Source organism: Rhopalosiphum padi, chromosome 2, assembly GCF_020882245.1.
Source record: "Rhopalosiphum padi isolate XX-2018 chromosome 2, ASM2088224v1, whole genome shotgun sequence".
NCBI lineage: Eukaryota > Metazoa > Arthropoda > Insecta > Hemiptera > Aphididae > Rhopalosiphum > Rhopalosiphum padi.
This window is the reverse complement of record NC_083598.1, coordinates 67910972-67932706: the sequence shown is the minus strand read 5'-3', so window position 1 is coordinate 67932706 and position 21735 is coordinate 67910972. Positions and strand designations below refer to the sequence as shown.

At 30.8% G+C, this 21735-nt stretch overlaps 1 protein-coding gene across 3 annotated transcripts in view; it reads right to left on the bottom strand.

Annotated features, from left to right (window-relative positions):
- Nucleotides 1-6153: 6153 nt before the first annotated feature.
- Nucleotides 6154-21735, bottom strand: part of LOC132920451 (receptor-type tyrosine-protein phosphatase kappa) — a 128203-nt gene continuing 112621 nt past the window's right edge. For 2 of the 3 annotated variants that reach the window (XM_060982854.1, XM_060982856.1), the window contains 12 exons: nucleotides 16898-17032; nucleotides 16672-16809; nucleotides 12736-12893; nucleotides 11888-12029; nucleotides 11364-11513; nucleotides 10708-10807; nucleotides 10475-10551; nucleotides 9922-10053; nucleotides 9554-9682; nucleotides 9257-9444; nucleotides 8482-8617; nucleotides 6154-6294 (listed from right to left, as the gene is read on the bottom strand). In XM_060982854.1, coding sequence (XP_060838837.1) covers nucleotides 6214-6294; nucleotides 8482-8617; nucleotides 9257-9444; nucleotides 9554-9682; nucleotides 9922-10053; nucleotides 10475-10551; nucleotides 10708-10807; nucleotides 11364-11513; nucleotides 11888-12029; nucleotides 12736-12893; nucleotides 16672-16809; nucleotides 16898-17032 — 1566 coding nt within the window. In that variant the 3' untranslated portion in view covers nucleotides 6154-6213. The remainder of the gene's footprint in view (nucleotides 6295-8481; nucleotides 8618-9256; nucleotides 9445-9553; nucleotides 9683-9921; nucleotides 10054-10474; nucleotides 10552-10707; nucleotides 10808-11363; nucleotides 11514-11887; nucleotides 12030-12735; nucleotides 12894-16671; nucleotides 16810-16897; nucleotides 17033-21735) is intronic. The other variant, XM_060982855.1, reaches the window with a different exon arrangement.

Sequence of the window (21735 nt, the reverse complement as noted above, 5' to 3'; positions counted from 1 at the left end):
CTATAATATAATATTTTTAACGCTAAAAAACTACATACGGGCAAAGTTGGGTTATTCAGCTAGTCAACTGTATAGGTAATATTGAAACTCGGGAAATATTAATCATTATACAAACTGGCATGTTAACAATTTAACTGTAATTTTTTTATTATTAAAATTTTTATTAACCACCATTAGTCAGCTGTTACCAATAGAAATTTGTTTTAACTAACGGCAACCCAATGGAAAACAAATTAATCGTTTTATATGAGTCTGTGTGAACTTCTTTTTAAAATGTGAATATTACAAAAATGTATTATTCTTAGTGCACCTATATGGTAATATATATCATAAAATGAAACTTTCGACCAAATTTCATACACATAGCTTTAGCGAGGCGATGATGAATCAGTAAGTCTAGACATAAATATATAATTAATATGTATATATATACTTAAATATTTATAATAAACATATTGTATGTACTGTAGAATTGATAAGCAAAGAAAAATTGATAAATTTCGTATATTTAATATAAGTAATAAGTATATAACAATATTATTTTATATTTTTATAATTAATAATTAAATTATTAATACGTTATTTTAATATTCTCTCACCACCGCAAACGGAATTAATTGGCACCAATCGTGGCCAGTAGGTTCCAGTTTCATTAAGGTTCAAAAGTTCGGTATAGGTTTCTTTTTGGTTCTTAAAAAATGAAAAATACATTTCCTGTTTAGGTTTTATACTTCTATAAGAAAAATTTGGTTGTGTTTCGATTTTTAAAAATATATTATAAAATATTAGTAGTGTCAATTGGCATTAATTATGGCAGGTTATTACCAATTTTCAACCAGATATCCTATCAATTGTTTAGGACAAAGGAAAAGAAGAAATAAGTAAAAAAATTACTGATCACTATCACTAGTGCGCATAAATCCGTTTTAAATAATTCTTTTCATTTTATTTTTATTTTTTATACCTAGTTTAAACCTACTTTAATTGTTATGTATTATTTACTAATTACCATTTATTATATCAGTATTCAATATTTAAAATTTTAAAATATCATCAATTTTTTTTATTATTATCATATACTACTATAAATTATATCTATACTATACTATATTTTAATTTATTACAAAACCGAAATTAATCGTAAAAAACCTTTACAAAAAAGTAACGGTTTCAGTAAAGTACCGATTTTTAAATTAATTTAATTTAAGGTTCCCAATATTCAAAGGGTTCCGGTACCAATCCCGGTTCTTTTCAGTACGGTTCCAGTCCCTGACCAATATAGTTATTAGTGTTGGCCAACGAATACTATAGGTTCTACATAACTTTTTCTTCAAATAACTGTAAAAAAAATTCAAGTGTCAATATAGAAAAAAATGTATGAGCGTATGAAATTTAATTTTTTTAAAAATCACGTAAAATAATGATATATTACAATTATAAGTAATAATATAATATATCCTAGACTGACAAATCATCTCCGTTCAGAATTGTTTTTCATATACAATGATACCTGTCATTGCATTCAAATTTAACACATCCATTATAGTGACCTACTCCACATCTCTACTATAGAGTAGAGGGATACCCACTTGCCCACCTTTTTTTTATATTCTTGCTTGCACTAATCGCCCCATTAATTTTATTATATTTTTGCATAGGCGCGAGTCGCCACTGTTTTGATTTTATTGTGTAGGTATTATTGTGCTAATCGCCACTTTAATATTTCCATTTTATTATATCGTAGGCTCGAATCGCCACTAATTTTATTATATTGTGTGCGCCGTGAATCGCCGTATCTTCTATACCTTTTTGTTAAGGCGCTAATCGCCGTATTTATTTATTTATTTATTTTTCATATTATTATTTATATTGTGTATTGTGTTTGTGAAAATCGTGTATTATTTTAGGATAGGTAGCAGCTGGCCAGCCATGTACCAACTATACATGTGAGTTTTTATTATTGTTTTATTTATTAGTTATTATTCAATTCATATTATTATTATTGGTTGCCGAACTGGCAATTTATTATATATATTTTTACTTGTTGTGCCAAAAAGGGCGTAATCTATTATTTTTTTATTATACCATATTTATTTAGTTACCATTATTTATTTGAGTTACCTTTGTCAATTAATTCAAGTCTACACACATACATAAACACGTATGTCGTATACACAAGATACCTATTACACAACACGCACTACATAGCTTGTCACTATTTGCCCAGTGATCCCGACCAGCTATTCTTGCATATTTTTAAGTATTAGGTGCTAGTAGTGAGTAAGTTTAAGTTAGAGTCCGTGTGCTCGTAGGTATTACATATTAGTATATTACTATACGCTCCCGGCCCGTACACTTGATATTATATTTAACATGTTAGGTACTGTTGGTATACTAGGTAAATACCAAATTTAGGTACCTATCTATTACTGGTTTAAACCATTTGAACAAACAATACACAGTTTTGATGATAAATACTTAATATATATATTCATAGAGTTGCTAAAATCGTAGTTTGCAACTTCAAACGCAGAACAATGCACAAATATATAAATACGAATCGTATAATATAACTAGTGTAAAATTGTTATAACATAACTGGTCCAGTACAATATATTTTGATTACGGAATTAAATAATTTAAAAATATATAATATTATTAGTATAAAAGTGAATTAAAACTAATTATGAGGAACAAAAGTTGTATAAATTAACCGACGCGTGATTGTAGGGTTTGCCGAAAGGATTATTTTAATTTTATACTATATTCAGTATTCATCTAACTTTTTAGCACTCATATAGGAAAATCAATTTTAAACGGTATACATGAAAAAACGGGTTTTGTGAAAAAGTCTGCAATTAACAATTAAGTTTGAATTATACGTTGTTGCAGAGGAAGACGTGTGGTAATAATATATTTCAAATTTTTCCGAACGATTTTAAACATTTCCAATTACACATTTAATACTATAAAGTATAAGTAGATTCTCATCCTTTTTCTAAATCTATCTAATATATTATAATATATTATCTAATATATTATATTACAATGTAACTTTTATGACCAATTTTCATTGATTTTTATAGATGATATATCTGTATGAAGAACACTGCAAATTCAGTATCTTCAAGGTTCGGCATACACTGCAAATTCAGTATCTTCAAGGTTCGGCATTGAGAAAAGAGTAACCATGGATTTTAGGTCATATAGTTATTGGGTTTTTACGAGCAGTTATTACGGTTTGTTGTTACATACCGACGAAAAATGGTTCGAATACTATTTATTATCATATTAAAAACCTACATTTGCGAGCGCATATCGTCTACCAACATAGCATATAGAAGCAATAAGTATCATTACATTCTAATATAAATATTATAATTTATGCATATGAATCATATGATAATTTCGTTTCGAGGATATATATCTATCTATAATACGATTATTTTATTATATAATATATAATATATATATTACTTATTTTATACCTATTTATTCGTTCCGGCAAACCCTTTCTACAAAATTTTATTTTAATACCGTCACTCGAACTATATTATAATATATATTTAATTATAACGATGATGATAATAATAATATCAATAATAATAACAATGCATATGACACGCGCACCCTGTATTTTCAATCTTAATACAATATATAATTCAACATCAAAAATTACCCCGATTATTTGAATTGAACACCGTGTGACACGCGTTTTAAATAATATAATGTGTACCTAATATATTATATTACGTATTACAGAATAATATAACATCTTATAATACAATTTTATACAGGTACACTTTTATGTACAGCAAAATTTCTTAGTGGATAAAAGTACGATCTCTATTTACGTATAAATTATACGTGTGTGCGAGTAAATATGGCGTATATACTAGGTATACTTACATATTTTATTATTTATACAAATTTATTATAGTCAGTGGTGCTGTTATCGATATATACACAGTAGATATATGATGGATTTACAATTATATAGGGCTGTTGGATGCTGGTAAGTGGGTGCACATAGTGGTAACCGTAATCGTGATATAATATATATTATATTGACAATATTGTGTTATATTTATATGGTATTATAATAATACACGACCGCCTCACACGTTGAATTCATACCTGTATGGGGCTGAAGTATATAATATTAGGAAAAGTTTACCTTGTTTTATTTTGTACCCTGTTTTAGGATTGATGAGAAAGAGTGATTGTGTTAAAGGTGGTGTAGCTGCAGCTACGTCTACAGTCGTGTCTCGTGTTTTACAAGGTTACTTCATAATCCATCAATATAACAGCAAAGACATCTTTGTATCGTGTCGTCTATAATTTAATACGTCGTGTTAAAATCCCAGTGTTTTAAATGAACATCCTTTTTAAATATTACCAGTGACGTATCCAGAACTTTTTTTAGGGGGGGGGGCACACAGTGTCTAAAATTTTATAAGACATATTGTAGTATGTGTTCATGTATACAAATAAATATAAATCTTTAAAACAAAAAATAATAAATACGGCCAACGACTCTGGATACGCCACTGTATATTATATTACCGGGCATTACCGTTAAGTTGAAAAATATTTAACTTTTTGACGTGTGGTTAACAATGATCAAATATTTATCTATACAATTTAAAATATATTTCTAATGATAAAACGTTTGAAATATTAAAAGCCAAATCGGCTAACCTTTAATATGTTGGTTCTGAGTATGTTTATTGTCTACCAAGTTATAATGTGATCAAATAAATAACGCAGTAGATTTTGGACGACTCAATATAGTGTAAATAGTGATAGTACCTTTTCACATTTAAAAAAATTACTATAAATTTCAACATGATTTTTATTTCGGAAATAACGGTACAGCACGAAGTCAACCTTATCGTATTCTTAATTCTTAACCTGCACAGTTGCTGTAACCGTGATATGTATCATTCACTAATCACGACCTACTGGGACATTTCTATAACTATAGAGTTGGCTCTAACTCGATTATTGGACACGACAGACGACGTAACTTACGCTGTTTAGTGTGTTTGAGAAACAGAAACAGTGCGACTGTGTGAGCGAGAGGCGGCAATATTACAATATTGTATTTTAATATACAGTGGCGGCGGTTACCCAACACGCGGACGCGATTCATGACGGACAGCAGCCGGCGTATCCGTTGACCGCCGCGGCTGACCGGCGCAACGGCGGCCTGTTGAGTTCGGCGCCCAGCACAACGACAGCGTTCAGGTCGTCGTCGCAGCTCTCGTACACCGAAGACGACGACGCGCTGTCGGAGGCCAGTGAGTTGGCGGTGGCCGTCTCGCCAGTGCCGTCGTCGCAGCTGTAGACGGGCGACTGTCGCCGGCGGCAGAACATCTCATGCCGCTTGCGCCGACTGCTGCAACCGCCGCTCGAATAGGTCGACGTGTCGTCGTCCACCGGCGATGGTGTAGCCGTGTTCGTCGCTGTGGACGGCGGCGATAGCGGCGGCGGCGGCTCGCGCTTTCGTTCGATTAACACGTCGCCGACTATTTCGCCCGTCTGAGAGTGCACTTGCAACACGTTGGCCGGCCTGCAGCGGATGACCGGCGCCGGCACTTGTGTCCGTACCTCGGCTGCAATTTTCACCGTCACCGTCGCGATCGGTCGGTGGTCGATGTCATCTTCGTCGTCGTCATCGCCGCCGCCATCGCAGACGTCCACGGTATCGGCAAACGCTACGGTCTTCTTGCCGGCCGACGCGATTGAACAGCTACGGTGATCGCTGCGCTGCAACAACGGCGGTACGGGCGCGGACGCTATCGGTTCCGGTTCTGGGAGCAGCACACCGGCAGCAGTCAGACCGGAAACCACGGCTGCGTGATGTTCGGGCGTCGCGTCCACGCTGGTCTGCTGTATGGAGTTGTGCAGCAGTCGCGTGCTGTGCGTCTTCAAGTCCAGCCTTAGGTAGTACGGGTTGTAGTAGAGCAGCGGGGCCGTGTCAGGCAGCGGGTGCGTGTCCGGCCGGTCGACCGCAAACTGCTTGACCACCACGTACCGTCCCGGGTACGGTATGGGCGCAGGGGCTGCGCCGTGACCGTCGCCGGACGTGGACGCGCCCCAGCCGTCGCCCCGGGACGCTGCCGCATCGTCGCCCGGTTGGTCGGGCGTCAGTGGTTGCGCCGCGCCCCTACCGAACTGACAGTACCACTGAGCTTCTACCTCGTAATCTCATTTCTTCTCCTTTTGGTCCTTGTTCAGATAGTGCAGCACGTAGTGCAACACCAGGTCATAACAGTACTTGTACTCAGTCTAAAACCACAACAACAAAGAATCAATCCATTTATATAACTATACTCATTTAAAAGTAAAAAAATTCATAATAGTATAATAAGGTATGAAATATCTTTGGAAAAACTGTATTGACCTATCGTTATACTAAAAGTAAAATAAATAACTTTAATAATTATATTAAAAAACATATCATGAAATATATTTAGTGATATATTGGCTGACAGACAGTCTTCGTTTAAAATTGTTTTTCGTATACAACGGTATATCATTGAATTCAAATTTAATATACCCATAACAACGTAATTTACTCAACACCCAATGTACAGAAAAGTGGTACCTACTTTTTTTTATGTTACAAATAAATAATAGTAAATAAATAGTAAGTAAATAGTAAATATCATAGTTTAGCTTAAAATTACATATTCATATCTAAATAAAAAAAGATGGGCAAGTAGGAACCGCTCTACTGTACACCAGGTCAATATTTCTTGATGTTAATACATTTGAATACTAAAAAGTAATAAAGAGAACATCTAGCCAAGAGATACAAATCACTATTTCACTTTAAAAAGTTCCTACGAAATATAATATAACCTAAATGACGGCAATGGTATATAGTCCTTTCGGATGTTTGCAATTCGTTGGAAACGAACGGTCTGATGACTAACCGGAAGAGTAAGTCGTAAAAAACGAGAACATTATTATTGATGTTGAAACATGCAGGCGTACACACACAATACGTTTAAGCAGAAGTATAATACTACGCACGATATATTATAAATAACCGTTTATACAAACGAGACAGATTTTGAATTAACTTTTGAGGCTTTATGCGTACGTTTAAAATGCAATAAAGTTGTATTTTTAGAATTCTGAGTGGAGCGATGAATGACGTATTGGTTATACACTGATGTGTGTTTTATTTTTATTTTTGTGTCTTTCATTATCTTTTGGAGCAATAAAAACAATTCTTTTCTACTTTGAGAGTAGTTTCTGCCTCCTGGTAAACAATTGTATATAGTTTGTAGTTTAAGGTAACAAATTTAATACAATTCTTGTACGCATTTCATAAAATATTCAAAATAATATGTTGGTACTTTCTTTCTATGATATTTAAAGACATTAAGACTGTTCGATTTTTTTATATTATTTTTTGATTTGTGTGAAAACATTTCTATTTTTAGTAAAATGGCTCTAAAATTTATTATTATAAGATTCTCCTTAGGTTTTCTTAGAAATCTAAAATATTCAATAAATAATAATACAATCCACAACTTTTTGTTTATAAAATGTTCAAGTTTTAATTTTGTCGAAATAGTATAATTAAACTTTAAGTTATAATTTGAAATATATTATTTATAGGGAATCTATACGTTCTACGTTATTAATTTATTATTATAAACTATATCATACACAATATAATTTTTTTAAATATTTAGATAAATTTTTAGTTATCTATGTGAACCAAATTCACACCGTTTTGCGATGCCCTGGTATTTATATTACCGAGCTAATAATTAAATACTTATAATTTATACAAGTTTATATATGGAATCTAGTTTTAGCTTAAATCAGTTCGTCTTAGATTCTGATAGAAAAATAAGTTACTAATGTAGCAATGTGTCTATAGTAAGATAAGGTTGACAGACCGTCTTCACTGAGTATTTCGTTTTTCGTACATATTAAATGATTTGGATCATTCAATATTATTGAATTCAAATCTAACACATCCGTATTATATTTAGTGACCTACTCAATGACGAGATACCATTTGACATACAGTAGAATCCGCTTATTTGGGACACCACATAAAGGGAACAACCGCTTAATAGGGACTGATCGCATAGTCCCGAACAAATGTACCGGTCTATTAGTTATTCGATTAATCGGGACAGTTGGATAATTGGGACAAATAGGTCACCGCCCAATGTATCCCAATTAAGCGGATTCTACTGTATATTATTCATCTGGGAGATATCTTTGATTATATTATTAATATTTATTACTGGTTTAGTTTACATATAGCTAATACTTGATAGTAATCATAAAAATCGTCTTCGAATACTAAGCAATTGCAGTACCTAGGTATTAATCACCCTCATAAAAACATGGTAGGTTAAATTTAACACTCGCCGAACATAATATAAAACGTATGTTGACGAATTTGAATATGAGTTGGAAAGGGGTGTATCTTCGGTAGCTCACCATATTCTCTATGAGTTGCGGTCGGTGACGCCTGACGGTCTTTACGGCTTGGAAGACGTCTACTTCACCGTGTTGGATAACTTGTTCGATACACGCGTTCGCAGCGCAGTAAACACCGCACCTGCCCCTGCCATCACTGAAATGGTTCATACGAAGATTAAAATGTAAAATAATTTATTCATTATTATATATTATGGAGCAGGTGATTAGCTGTCTTTACCAAATGTTTTGGCGTTAACTTATTAAAAAAAAAATTAAATTTCGTGTCGTTTTGATAAGTAAAGAAAATAATAACTATAGTCGAAACACAATTCATTAGTCTATCATTTATTTTAAACTATGTTAAAATGATTTAGTTTCACAAACTTATATCAGTTATCACTATTGCACACTGATAACTTTTGTATGTAATCTTTTAATTATAAATGCATAGTTTAATAATAGGTAGGTATGTTATAAAATGTTGAAAACTTATATAAAATATTCAACATAAAGTACGTTATATTTTGTTTAAATAATAAAGAAAATACATATTTTTTTAGTATTGGAAATACTATATGGGAATTGAGGATTTTAGGTTTTGTCTAAAGCTTAGTGAAAAATAAATATATTCATGTCTGTACGAAATTTGAGTCTTATAAGACCACCCTCGAGTACCGGTAGGCGGTCAAGGGGTCGATAAGAACGATTCTTATGATTTCGTTTTTTTTTGTTACTTTATTTTTATTTTTTATCATTGTAAACACAATGTTTTAAAATATAATAATACACTTACTGTGATACGACCACGACAGGTCCGTAGTCGATTCTCTGTCGCCACCTCTCGACCATGTTCATGAGTTCAACCAGAGAGTTGGTAGAAGTTGGCACCCTGTGTCCCAGCGGCCAGCAAGTGAGCTGAAACAGTTGGACCGTTCTTGGCGGCGCTTTCACGCCAGCCATGAGTTCAGTGAGCGATACGATCTGTAAATGCATCATACGATAAATAAAGTATAATATTATAACACACTGGTAGTCGACAGTGATAGTCGTTATTGGGTTATAATAAAGCGTGATGATTATGCCATCCCACCTTTTTGTTGATCCTAAACAACCATGTCTTTATGTTCGCGTAGTGATTATGAGATATATGATCGATGGTGAACACCGGACCGTATTTTTTGGAATGTCTACCTTCCGGCCAAAACGGAGGGTATTGTTGCTGTACAAACGCAAAACGTATTAATAATAATACAATATAAAGTTATAGTGCAAGGATGGCAAATTTTTTTAACATGACGTGTACAAAATCGCATGATTTTTTTTTTTTTTTGTTTCTTGCGTGCCATTAAAGCATTCAATAAACCGTTGAATCGTTTTTCATGTGCCTTCAACATGTTTTTGCGTGTCATGTATTTGCCATTATTGTTATAGTGTATAATATGAAAACCAAAAACTTACAGAGTCTCTGGGTGGCAGGCAGAGGACGACAACGGCCGAACACTCGTAATCGTACACGAGTGACCAAAAATCGCCTGGCGTGTGTTTGATGGGCCATTCCGTGACAATGTATTCTCTGGGTTTGGTGTAGCCCTGTGGCACGAAACAACAAACGACAAACTTTATAGCATACGAGTACAATGAGAAAAATCGTTTGCAACACAAGCACATTATGTATAATATAAATAATATAGTGATTACCAATCATCTGCATCGACTCGCGGGCCGCTTTTAGCTAAAACTTAAATTGGACGGGGACCCCTTTTTTCGTTTAATATGCTTATGTAAGTTTTCCGCTTTCTGCGCATGTATACGTTTTAAATTTTAATTGTTTACAAAAATTGTTTAGTCGTATATGTCGTTAGTGTCAAGAACGAATTACGTCGACTCGTGGACGATATATTATTGGGAACTACATAATATCTGACTGCACGACTTACGAGCAGCGAACGTAGTACATATATACACAGATTGCAGTATATCAATGGATATTAATAGTGTTATGGTTACTTACGTCAACGAAAACTGCGTTTATATAGTCGGTAAACGTGTTGCCTTGGAACGAAGTCAAATACGGTCGGAAGTTGTCAGCTAAAGGGAAAAAAAACTGACGTAAGAAACAAAATATAATACGTTTTTATAAAAAATTCAGTGTTAATTTATAATATTATGTGATTAAGTGTGCATAAATCTGAAGCGGTTTTGTACAATATACAGGTATAGTACATTATATTATATTATACTAACGCGGAACGATCAACACATCTCTGTTCTTTTCTCGGTTGTCACCTCGATGACCACCAGCGCAATCACCAATCGTAAAACGTGGAGTCATCTTGCAGATTTGCTGAAAACATAATGTAATAATCATAATATTACTAAATTATATTTTTATTTGAATTGGTTTGAAAAAATATGCGTGTAAGTGTATTGCTAATGTAAGTATTCTGTGGGTGACATCTATAGTTTGGACCTTGGTTAGTTTACGAGATCAGAAAAGATATTATAAATTTGATAATAATAAAATACATATTCTACAGACGTTTCTAATTATTTGTATTATTTTATTGATTCTGATTAAAAACAGCGTAACTGATACATTTTAACCTTAGACATATTGTTTTGTTAATCGCTAAAGATAAAATAAAATTATATTTAATTTGAAAATTGTTTATCGGTTCAGAAGCTAATACCTAATAAAATTAAAAAATTTTCCAATATACAAAATGTTTGGGAGGCAATGCAAGTGCCACTACCTACGTGTATTGATACATTATACACCTCCGGTAAGTCAAGACCATACTTAATTTCTTAATTTTTGTATTAATTGTTCTATTTCGGTCTATGTTTTAATAACATTGTAGTAATAAACAAAGATCAAAAATACTCATATTTATATATACCTGGTACTCTCTTTGGTATTCGTTGAGCTTGGTCTCGATGTCCTTCATAGACTTTTGTTTCAGCTTTTGTGAAAGTTCTTTGACGGGAAACCATGAAAATCCACAAAGCACAAACTCCTCCAACGTGTCGTATATGAATTTGTATTGATTCTGGTTTTCAGGTATGCATGAGTATTAACAAATAACAATAATATATAAGTTTTTATTTATACCATATTATTATATTATAATATGATACTAGAGAAGCTAAACGTCATTTTGCGGGTGCTCTATTGAAAAATCAATGTGTCACGAACCACGTACTACTTCAAAGATAATAACTCGGATGATATTATAATAAAGTATTTAAAGTATTGGGTATAATATTTTATATAAAGTAATGAAACTAATTTTTAAAGAAATGTAAATTATTATAGTAATATGATGTTATTATTTGAACGAACGCCTGTTAAGAAAATGGCAAATCGTTGTGAAATTGTATTACATGCAAAAATAATGAATATTTATGTATATGTATGTACTACGATTACCAGTGTCTCGACCATTCCTTTTCTAGACTGTCTAAGCGTTTTCAAATAACCAAACACGTCATAACAGTCTTCTTCTTCCGCGAGTTCCAGGTTTGCGTCAATCGAAAGATAGACGCCGGAACGACCACCGCCGTCGCTGTGAAAATAACAAATCCCCCGTACAGTTATTATAATAAATTATTATAGTAAATATTATGTGAAACAAAAAATAATATTGTACTTAATAAATTATTTGTGAGTATAAGACAATCTAATCCTTTATTATACAGATTAAATATAAGAATAATTTGTGCTCTTTAAGGATATTGTTTTTGGATATTTTTCAAAATAGGCGCTTTTTGTTAAAATTAATCGTGAAAATCGTATTTACAAGACCAATTTGAATTATCTGATCTAAAAAATGTACTTTTAAATGTTCATTATATTGTTATATTCGTGATATTATAAACATTATACGATAAATATTTTTTAAGTGGCTTAAAATTAACAACTATACAGTAATTATCGAAGTCATGGGTTTTAAATTTTTATTCGATCGTTGGTTATTAAAATATCGTTAAGTTATCAATTTGTTATCTACTAAGTACAATATATGTCATCTAATAACTAAAAATTGAAAATAATCGTCAATTATTTTGTTTACGCCACTGAAAATTCTTACACGGGGCTGAATTATATATCCTCGTATCATCGTTAATTTAGTGAGTATACGCAAAATAAAAAATTGAGAAGTGAGTATACCCACTACTTCCCTTTCATACACCACCACATACCATCTTACAGTATATGATATATTATGCACGCGATCCATTGTATAGGCGTCGAAAAATGAATACACTCACTTGCAGTGGACTACGATAGGATTGTCGTGTTGCAGCCGGGAACCAACAACGGCTCTCATTCTTCGTCTAAATTCCAATATCGCGTTTGAGAACGGACAGGTGTGGCATGGCCATTCGGTGTAATGGAATTGAAGAAGAGTTCGGGTTTCTTCTTCATTCTGAATATATGAAAATATAAATTTGTTATTATTATAAAAGGCATATGTATAGATTAGATCTTTTTTTATTATATTCACCCAGGACTAAATAATAAGATAGTTATAATACTTGAATAAATATATATCTATAATATAACTAACTGTAGTATAACCCGACTTCACACAGGAAAAATTTAACAAGCAAATTGGCTTATAATATATTGTGTAATATTGTGTTGTCACTATTTTAGTGTGTTCCAGTTCACTGAAAATCGTAATTTTTTTTTATAGTTTATCATAATCTTTATTTTAAAATTAACTGAAAAAAATTAAGTTAACACTAAACACAATATTGACTGTTAATTTAGTTGTAAGACTTTATAACACCTTTAGTTAGATTTTAACGAATGAACTTTGTTTTGATTTTTCTAGGATTTTAATAGAACCTATCTTCAGACAATGCATCATGAATAAAATAATAAGTTTATTTTTTTATTCATAACAAATTTGATTTACTGCAGATTTGTAGACTAATCATTAACTTAGTAAACATTCACAGATTAATATGCACGTCTTTTATGTACACGTTTTTAACATAATAATAAAATAAAGATAAAGAGAATATGAGTTACGAATGAAATAACCAGAAATATAGTCAACTTTTTAGTGGTGACAATAACAATGCGATAATGCTTACATGGATTTAGATAACATTTATAGAGATGAAATCAATAAAGTAGACAACTAATAATGACGCCTGTCAGTGCAGACAAATGACAACACAATCAAAATTATATATAGATTTTTTTCCAAATTGCTGCCTTATATAGTTTTATACTTGTATACGATTTTAATAACTTAGTCGTAAGTTGGGCGAGTATGAATTTTTGAAAACGAGTCAAATTAATTACTTGAAATTTTCAGAGCATTTAAAAATATCTCGATTGCACAGAAATTACAGAGTTATATTATTAGTTATTTTATTATGTATTTATTAGGGTATACACAACAATTAAATGTTTGAGAAATATAGAAGTATTGAGACTTAAGATATTAGTTTTTTCATCAATTTTTTCAATAAAACAGTCGAGTAAAATCGAGTAAAGTTGAGTACCTACTCGTTTTTACAAATGCAAATATTAATAACTAAAGAATTCTTTCAGAGTATAGAATATCGGCAATTCAATAACAAAATAATAGAAGTTAACTCAACGAATAACCAGCATATAATATAATATATAGTAGAATAATGCCTTAACAACGACTAAGCCGAACACTAAAATCCTATGCGGAAATTCACAATAATATATAACAACAATATCAATTGATAATGTAATTCCACTTCTTTTTATGTTAATAGACAGACAGAATAAAATGTTTAAATAGGAAAAGCGTACTTAAACGCGGGTTAATAACGACCATGACAGCCAATATTTTGTTTTCTTAAACATGTAAATAAATATACGTAATGTAACTATATTAGTTAGTATTTTAAAATTGAAGAGTTACATTAATAGAAAATTAAAAAAATTCCAGTGTTAATATAGAAAACATTGTACGAGTGTATGAAATGAAAATTTTTTGCGAAATCAGGTAAAATAACGATATTATATTACAATTTAAATATAGGTAATAATATAATAAATCCTACTAATTATCATTGACTGATAAATCATCTCCGTTCAGAATCGTTTTTCGTATACAATGATACCTGTCATTGCATTCAAATTTAACACATCCGTTATAGTGACCAGTGATCTACTCTCCATCTCTTCTATACAGCAGAGCGATACCCACTTGCCCACCTTTTTTTGTTTTTATTTAGAATTATCATTGTTTACAAAAAAATAGTATAGAAAGCTGAACCGATATGTTCATTTCTGTTGACATTGTTCACAAAAAGATACATCAATTTTGATTTGCCCATGAACTGGGGAACACTAAAACTGAATACGTCAATATAGCGTCATAGTTTATGTTTTTTCATTTTTTCGTGGACGAAGTTGGGTTTATATAGCTAGTAATATAATATAATAGTAGAAAATAATATATATTAGATTCCGAGTGGAGCGATGAATGTATTGATTTTACAATGATGTGTGTTATTTTTTATACATTTTTTTATTTTTGTGTCTGAATAAGATACATTTTCTAGTAGAAAAAATGCTCCGATAATCAACTTCGAGGGAGGTTTATTGTAGAAAATTAAATCTAATTTATACTTGGAGAGGTCAAAAGTAGAAGGCATTTCTTAGTATTTTTTAATATAATCTAGAAAAAAATATTAATTAAAATAATGAATATTTGTTAACATTTTAATATTATTATTAAAATAATTGTTTAGTAACCATGGTTACTTTGTTATTTTTATGTTTAAAATCGTTTTTCATCATATATAATGCTTTATCATTAAATTAATTTTTAACAAGTACACAATATGCGTTATGTCACATAATGACACTAATAGTGACTATTTTAATGACAAGTACCATCGATACTGTATCTGCTAAATGGTTACCTATCGATGTCTTTTTTTATTTAACTTTCTAATCATTTCATCCCGTCGAGTAAATTGTATAGCAGATAGCATAAATTACCAAAACACGTCACGTAGGTACCTACGTATATTAGGCGAGTTTTACTAAACGCTCAAACGTCCAAATGCTTGTGTTATTTATTATTATTAAAAATAAGATACTTTAAACTAATGACAGTAACGCGACACTGTCATATACTATATACATTATACGTACGCATAATTTCTAACTTATTCATACAGCGGATTTCGAATTTTATAATGACACACACGTATATTACAGTAGATATTTTAGATAGAGGATGATCTATTTATTTTATAGGACACACCAAATGACGACACGTTGGTATTAGTAGGTAATAATGGTATATATTATGTTAACTTCACTGTAATAACATAATATTATACTGGGTGATTCACCCAGTTGCTCACTTAATATTTTTTCTTTAATGATATATTTATTAAAACTCAGATTTTTGGAAATTTAAAATATACCTACTTAAATATGAGTAGGTATCATATTTTCAAATTATTTGTATTATTTGTAACGCGGTGATAAAAACTACTGTTTTTCAAATGAGAACCTTTTATTGCTGTAAATTATTTGGTAGATATTTTTTTAAAATAAATATTAATTTACTTAATTCAAAATACATCTAAAATATTTATACTAATTGAATAAAATTTTTTAAAAATGGTTTAAAATAAATATAAAAAATATATCTATTATACTAAACCGATTTAAAAAAATATAAATGTTGGTGGATTACATATTAATTATTATTTATTACACGTTTCAAATTATCATAGCCTTCATATCTTTCAAACTCATTATCATGGACCTACTTTTCTAAGCACACAAAATTAAATAACTCAAGAGCTAGTTGTTAGAATTTTAATAATTTGATTTTTAAATATTTTCAAAAAATTGTCTGCTAAATAATTACAGTAAAAAGGAGGCAAGGGGGTTCTTATTTAAAAACAGAATTTCGTATCTCAATAAAATAAGCCTCATGTGCTATAAACAATTTCAAGAATTTAAAAATATAGTCTTTTGGTATATTTGGGAATTCCGAAAATAAAATTTTGAATAACTGAATTATTAAAGAAAAAAGGGAGTGAGTAAGCTTGATGAACCCTGTATGTTGTCAACGAGTGAACAAACGAGAAGGACCGGAAATTAAAATAAAATCACGTACGTGTTTAATATTAATATTATAATAGTGTTATAGCCTACACATTTATCGGGTCATATACACTCACCGTGCCTTGTTTTTTAACGACTTGTATGGTCCTGATGTGAAAATTGGCTAATTCTTCCTCGTGTAACACTGATATATTGAGATCGCCATAGTTTTCGCTGTTCACCTTGGCTGACGGCCAGTACTGTATGCACATAACCTAGGGCGAGGAATAAACGAGTGAGACTTCCGCCGCGTAAATAACGGAAACTGTTGTCGGATGGACTATATACACAAATGTTTCAAACCTTGATAAAGTCGAAAGTCTTGGTCAACATGACAATACAACACGCGTTTTCTTGCCATATCATGCGCCAAAAATCGTTGACCGTGTTCTCGGTGGGCCCTTGCGTGACGATATAAGCGTTCGGTTTCAACAGGCTCTGAAATCGATACAATAAAAGATAGTTGAGTGTGTTAATTAATTGGAAACTAACAATTTTTGTCAGTGTAATATAATATTATGATTTATGACTAATAAGGCTACCCTTTGACTATGATGTGGATGTCAAACCTATCAAAAAGCTTCATTAGAACAACACACACAAGCCAGGGTTACTGACTTATCTTAATTAATAAACATAGGTAGGTAGGAATACTGTTTGTATAGTCACCGCGTCATCATTATATACTCTTAGTAGTATATGTACTACGAGTATATCGGATTTGGTAGGTATATGGTTTTTATTTTTGCATTATATAACACGTGGTAAATTAAATACCTACAAATTAATCATTTTTAAAAATCTGATTTTTGGATTTATATACCCTGCCTTGTAATACATCTATATATTGTTTCAAATTTCAAAAACCAAAATATTATTATTTAGAAATTATTACGTAATTTTACTTATAGAGTATAGTTATACAACTATACATATAACATTCAACTTTTAAATCATTGCAAAATTCGGTCATTACCCAAAAGCTTTAACTATATAATACAAGTACATAGTATAAAATACAGACGATAAATGTTAAAGAAAATTTTTTTTTTTTTTTTTAAAACCCATGTCATGGTCAGTGTATAATGTATATTATATGAGATATTATATTTATTGCATGATTAAGAATTAAATTATTTTAAATACATATTTTTCTTAAGAAATGAGCATTTGTATTTATATATAATAAGCTAAACATGATTAAACATAACTATAGTTAAACATTGATAGGTTTATTACCTTGATTACGAGTAGTTGGTACTTCAGTGGCGGTGTCAGGGTCGGGCAAGGTAGGACCATGGCCCTACTTGAAAATGCCTGGCCCCTACCACTAGCCTAACTTTAGACATTATAATATACTCATTTTTAATTGTTGGCCTCACATTGGCCCTACCTAGAAAAAAATCCTGACGCCGCCACTGTGTTATTTGATAGTAGATCTAATGTTCTCCACAAATCATAGAAAAAATTAATAAAATATACCCAAAACGATGGAAAATTGAAATTTGTTTTTGATAAAAGCTCGGGGGAATCTACAAATCCATTAATCAACATTTGAAGGAAGTTTACATTTATGTCATAGTTCATCTATTAGCCGATGATCGTAAGTTAAGCCTATTCAATAGAAGAAGTTGGTAATCGACTAGTACTACAAGGTACTATACACCCGTGTACATTTTTAAAATGGCTGTAGCAAAACTTAAAAATGTTTTTGTACTTGTTCAATTGGGATTTTGAATTAAATTGATGATTTGTCATACATTTAAAAATGATTATCAGTATAATTGAAACTATGTAATGCTTAAATAAAAGCAAAGTTTCTAGCAAATTTGAATTATTTTATATATATTTTTTAATACGATTGAATTTACAAATAATAAATAAAATAAAAAGTATTTGAAAATTAGTACTTATTTTATTTTAAATTCAAATACTTCGAGAAAGAATTTTAAATACTGCGCCCAAACTTCGTTTGTTAAAATTATTTAAAATACGTATTCGAATACTTTTTGAAATTTAAATACTTTTACTCGAAATTCGAATTCCTCTCAACGCTCAATAGATAACATATAATTCAATAAACATACTAGCGGAAGTAGATTATAGTATTATAGAAATAAACGTGTAGGTACTTACTACTTATACAATAATTATGTACACAATGCGATTATATTATTATCTTGCAGTACAGTTTGTCGTTGCCATCGATAATGGACAATATTATAAATTATATATTAGAATACATACGCATTGTAACGTGGACGGACATGGTGATCGAGGCGTACGATATAAATATAGGTTTATTCTGATATTATCGAGACCATAGATATAATATAATAATATTGTAGTGTTATACCGTAGTCGAAGTGTCCCAAACAAGGTTAAAACAAAGTTGGGGACACACTTTAATATAATCATATTGGTCGGGTTCGAGTATTGTTCTAAAGTAATATATGTTTAGTTTATATATTATGTACGTATATAGACTAAACATATTACAGGGTGATTCACTAAGCACGTTCACACCGTTTTTTCCTTTAATAATATGAATGAATTCAATTTCTAATTTTTGGAGTTTTATAATTTATTGTACTTAAAAGACCATATTATTCAAATTTAAGTTTTAAGGTGTATAATAGTTGATACAAATGGTTTCACAAAAATATAAACTATATGTTATATTTGATACGGTAAAATAAATTTAATATTTGGACATTTTTAAAAATTATAAAACATGTTGACTGATAGTATTAATTACTAAAATTTTCAAATCACCATAGTCGCACCATAAATAATATCTTCCAAATCTATTATTCTTAGTATACACAAAGGTAAATAACTTAAATATCTCAAAAACTGCTCGTTCATTTTGATTTTGATACTACCAAATTTTCATAAAAATTATCCGTCAAGTAATTTACTGTAAAAAAGGACGGTCACATCAGAAAAACGGAAGTTGTATCTAAAAATCTTATGAATTTATTTGAAAATAAGGTCTTATTAAGCTTATTTAAAATTTCCAAACATCAAATTTTGAGTAACTACATTATTGGCGAAAAAAGTGAACCAGCAGTTTGGTGAATCACCCTATATAATATATATATATTATATGTATATAGGCTTACAGATTATATCACGGCATGGTATATAGTATAATATTATAATACATTTGAAAATGTGCTGGCAATAACAGCATCATCAGCGTTGGACCATATTCAACCATTGTGTGCAACGACGAACTAGTGAACGACTGACGGATACGACCGCGAGACGGTTACCTATACACAGCGGTGTTTGCATAATAAGGACAGGTTTCCGCGCGATATAATACTACGCACGCATATTATATTATATTACTTCACTGTTTATTCGGGTGGTAATGAATCAAAGTGTTGTTGACACGTACGGATTTCCAATATATATATATTTGGAACACACGATCGAAATTTGTTGCAATATAACTATATACATATATATGATGATGATGATGATAATAATATTATTATCGCTACATGACGCTCCGGCGACGTGTCGAGCAACACAATATTATATATATATATATATATATATTTATAATATTTACGCGATATCCGAACGATTTGTTTTGTTTTTACGGTAAAAACAGTTTATTAACTCCGAATGTGTATTTTTCCATGCGAGTCACGGACACGTCGTATTGGAACGCGGCACGAATCGAACTGTATAATGTACGTACTATATAGGTATATATTATTATCTACACTCTACCAAGTAAAAGTGTGTAAAAGTTGTCTAATCATCGACACCCATCATATTACTATTGTATTGCACGATGGGTGTGTGTAAATATAACGATTTTTCGCAAATATGTTCCATAATAATACATTACCGCTTATATATAAGTACCTATGTATAGGTACTAGGTATGGTACATAGGTTTTAAATTCTAGAAAAAAAAATATAAACAGTCACTGTACCAATATTTGTGATTACTGATTAGACATACAGCCCATACAGGTGATACAATCACGTGTAAAGTGGTTAGGCCTAATATTCATTATAACAGTCTCATAATATGTTTTACACATTGATTAAGATGGGACGATTTTCCTAAAAAAAAAAAATTAAAATTAATCAAAATTGATACTTTCCATTTTACTCAACACGAATTTTTGTACTAGAATATTATGTCTATTTTTCTCCAATTACTAAAAGCAAACATTATTATTTTTTCGTTTGAAATATGAAATTTGTTTGAATATAAGTATGAAAATGTGCACAAAACATTATAGAATACGTTTGTATTATAAAATACTAGGTATTCGTTGATACGAAAAAAGATTAGAATTCGATAAACCGTTAACTTCATCATTGTTTATTAGCAATCTATAAACTTCTATTGTTCTATTGAGACGGCTTTGTAATTTTTCAAATAAGTTTTTGCAATTCACCGCTACAGAGAATTCAGTATTTATGTATATTGAAATGAAATATATTCTTGAAAAGCGTTGGAGTAAAATGCGTACTTCAATTAATTAATTAAAAATTTACATTTTTTAAACATAGTGTTAAAAACTATAAAGTGATGATTATCTTTATTCTGTTGTACAAATAAAAAATAGAAATCAGTGACTACCATAAATAATCAGTGTACTCTTACAATAATTTTTAGTTTTAAAAACGAACATATATTATAATCATGAGTAATATTTTGAGAATGAAGAATATAACGATAAAATCTGAAGTCTTGTTAGCTACGAAAAAAACTGATGAAGAAATTCACACAAATACGTATTCAAGTAAAATTATTAAACGAGAATTAAGTACTATTAAAACCAGAGTACATTTATTTAAATCACGATGACGTCACCACAAAGTTGTATTTATGTAACGAGAAAAAAAACAATTTTCTGGAACTCTACCTGTGAACCTTTACAGTCCAAAGTGTGTACAAGTACGGGAAGAAAAATGTAAGCGTGTAATATGTGCGCAGACGAGTAGCTGTGCGAAAAATAATCTGTGCGCAAACGAGTGGTAAAAATGTGCGCAGACAGGTCATAATTTTGGTAAATGTGCGCAAACTAAGACCGTCCGATTTGGGTTGCATAAATTATATCGTTATAGGTACCTGCGTATATATTATGCAGTTATATAATAGGACG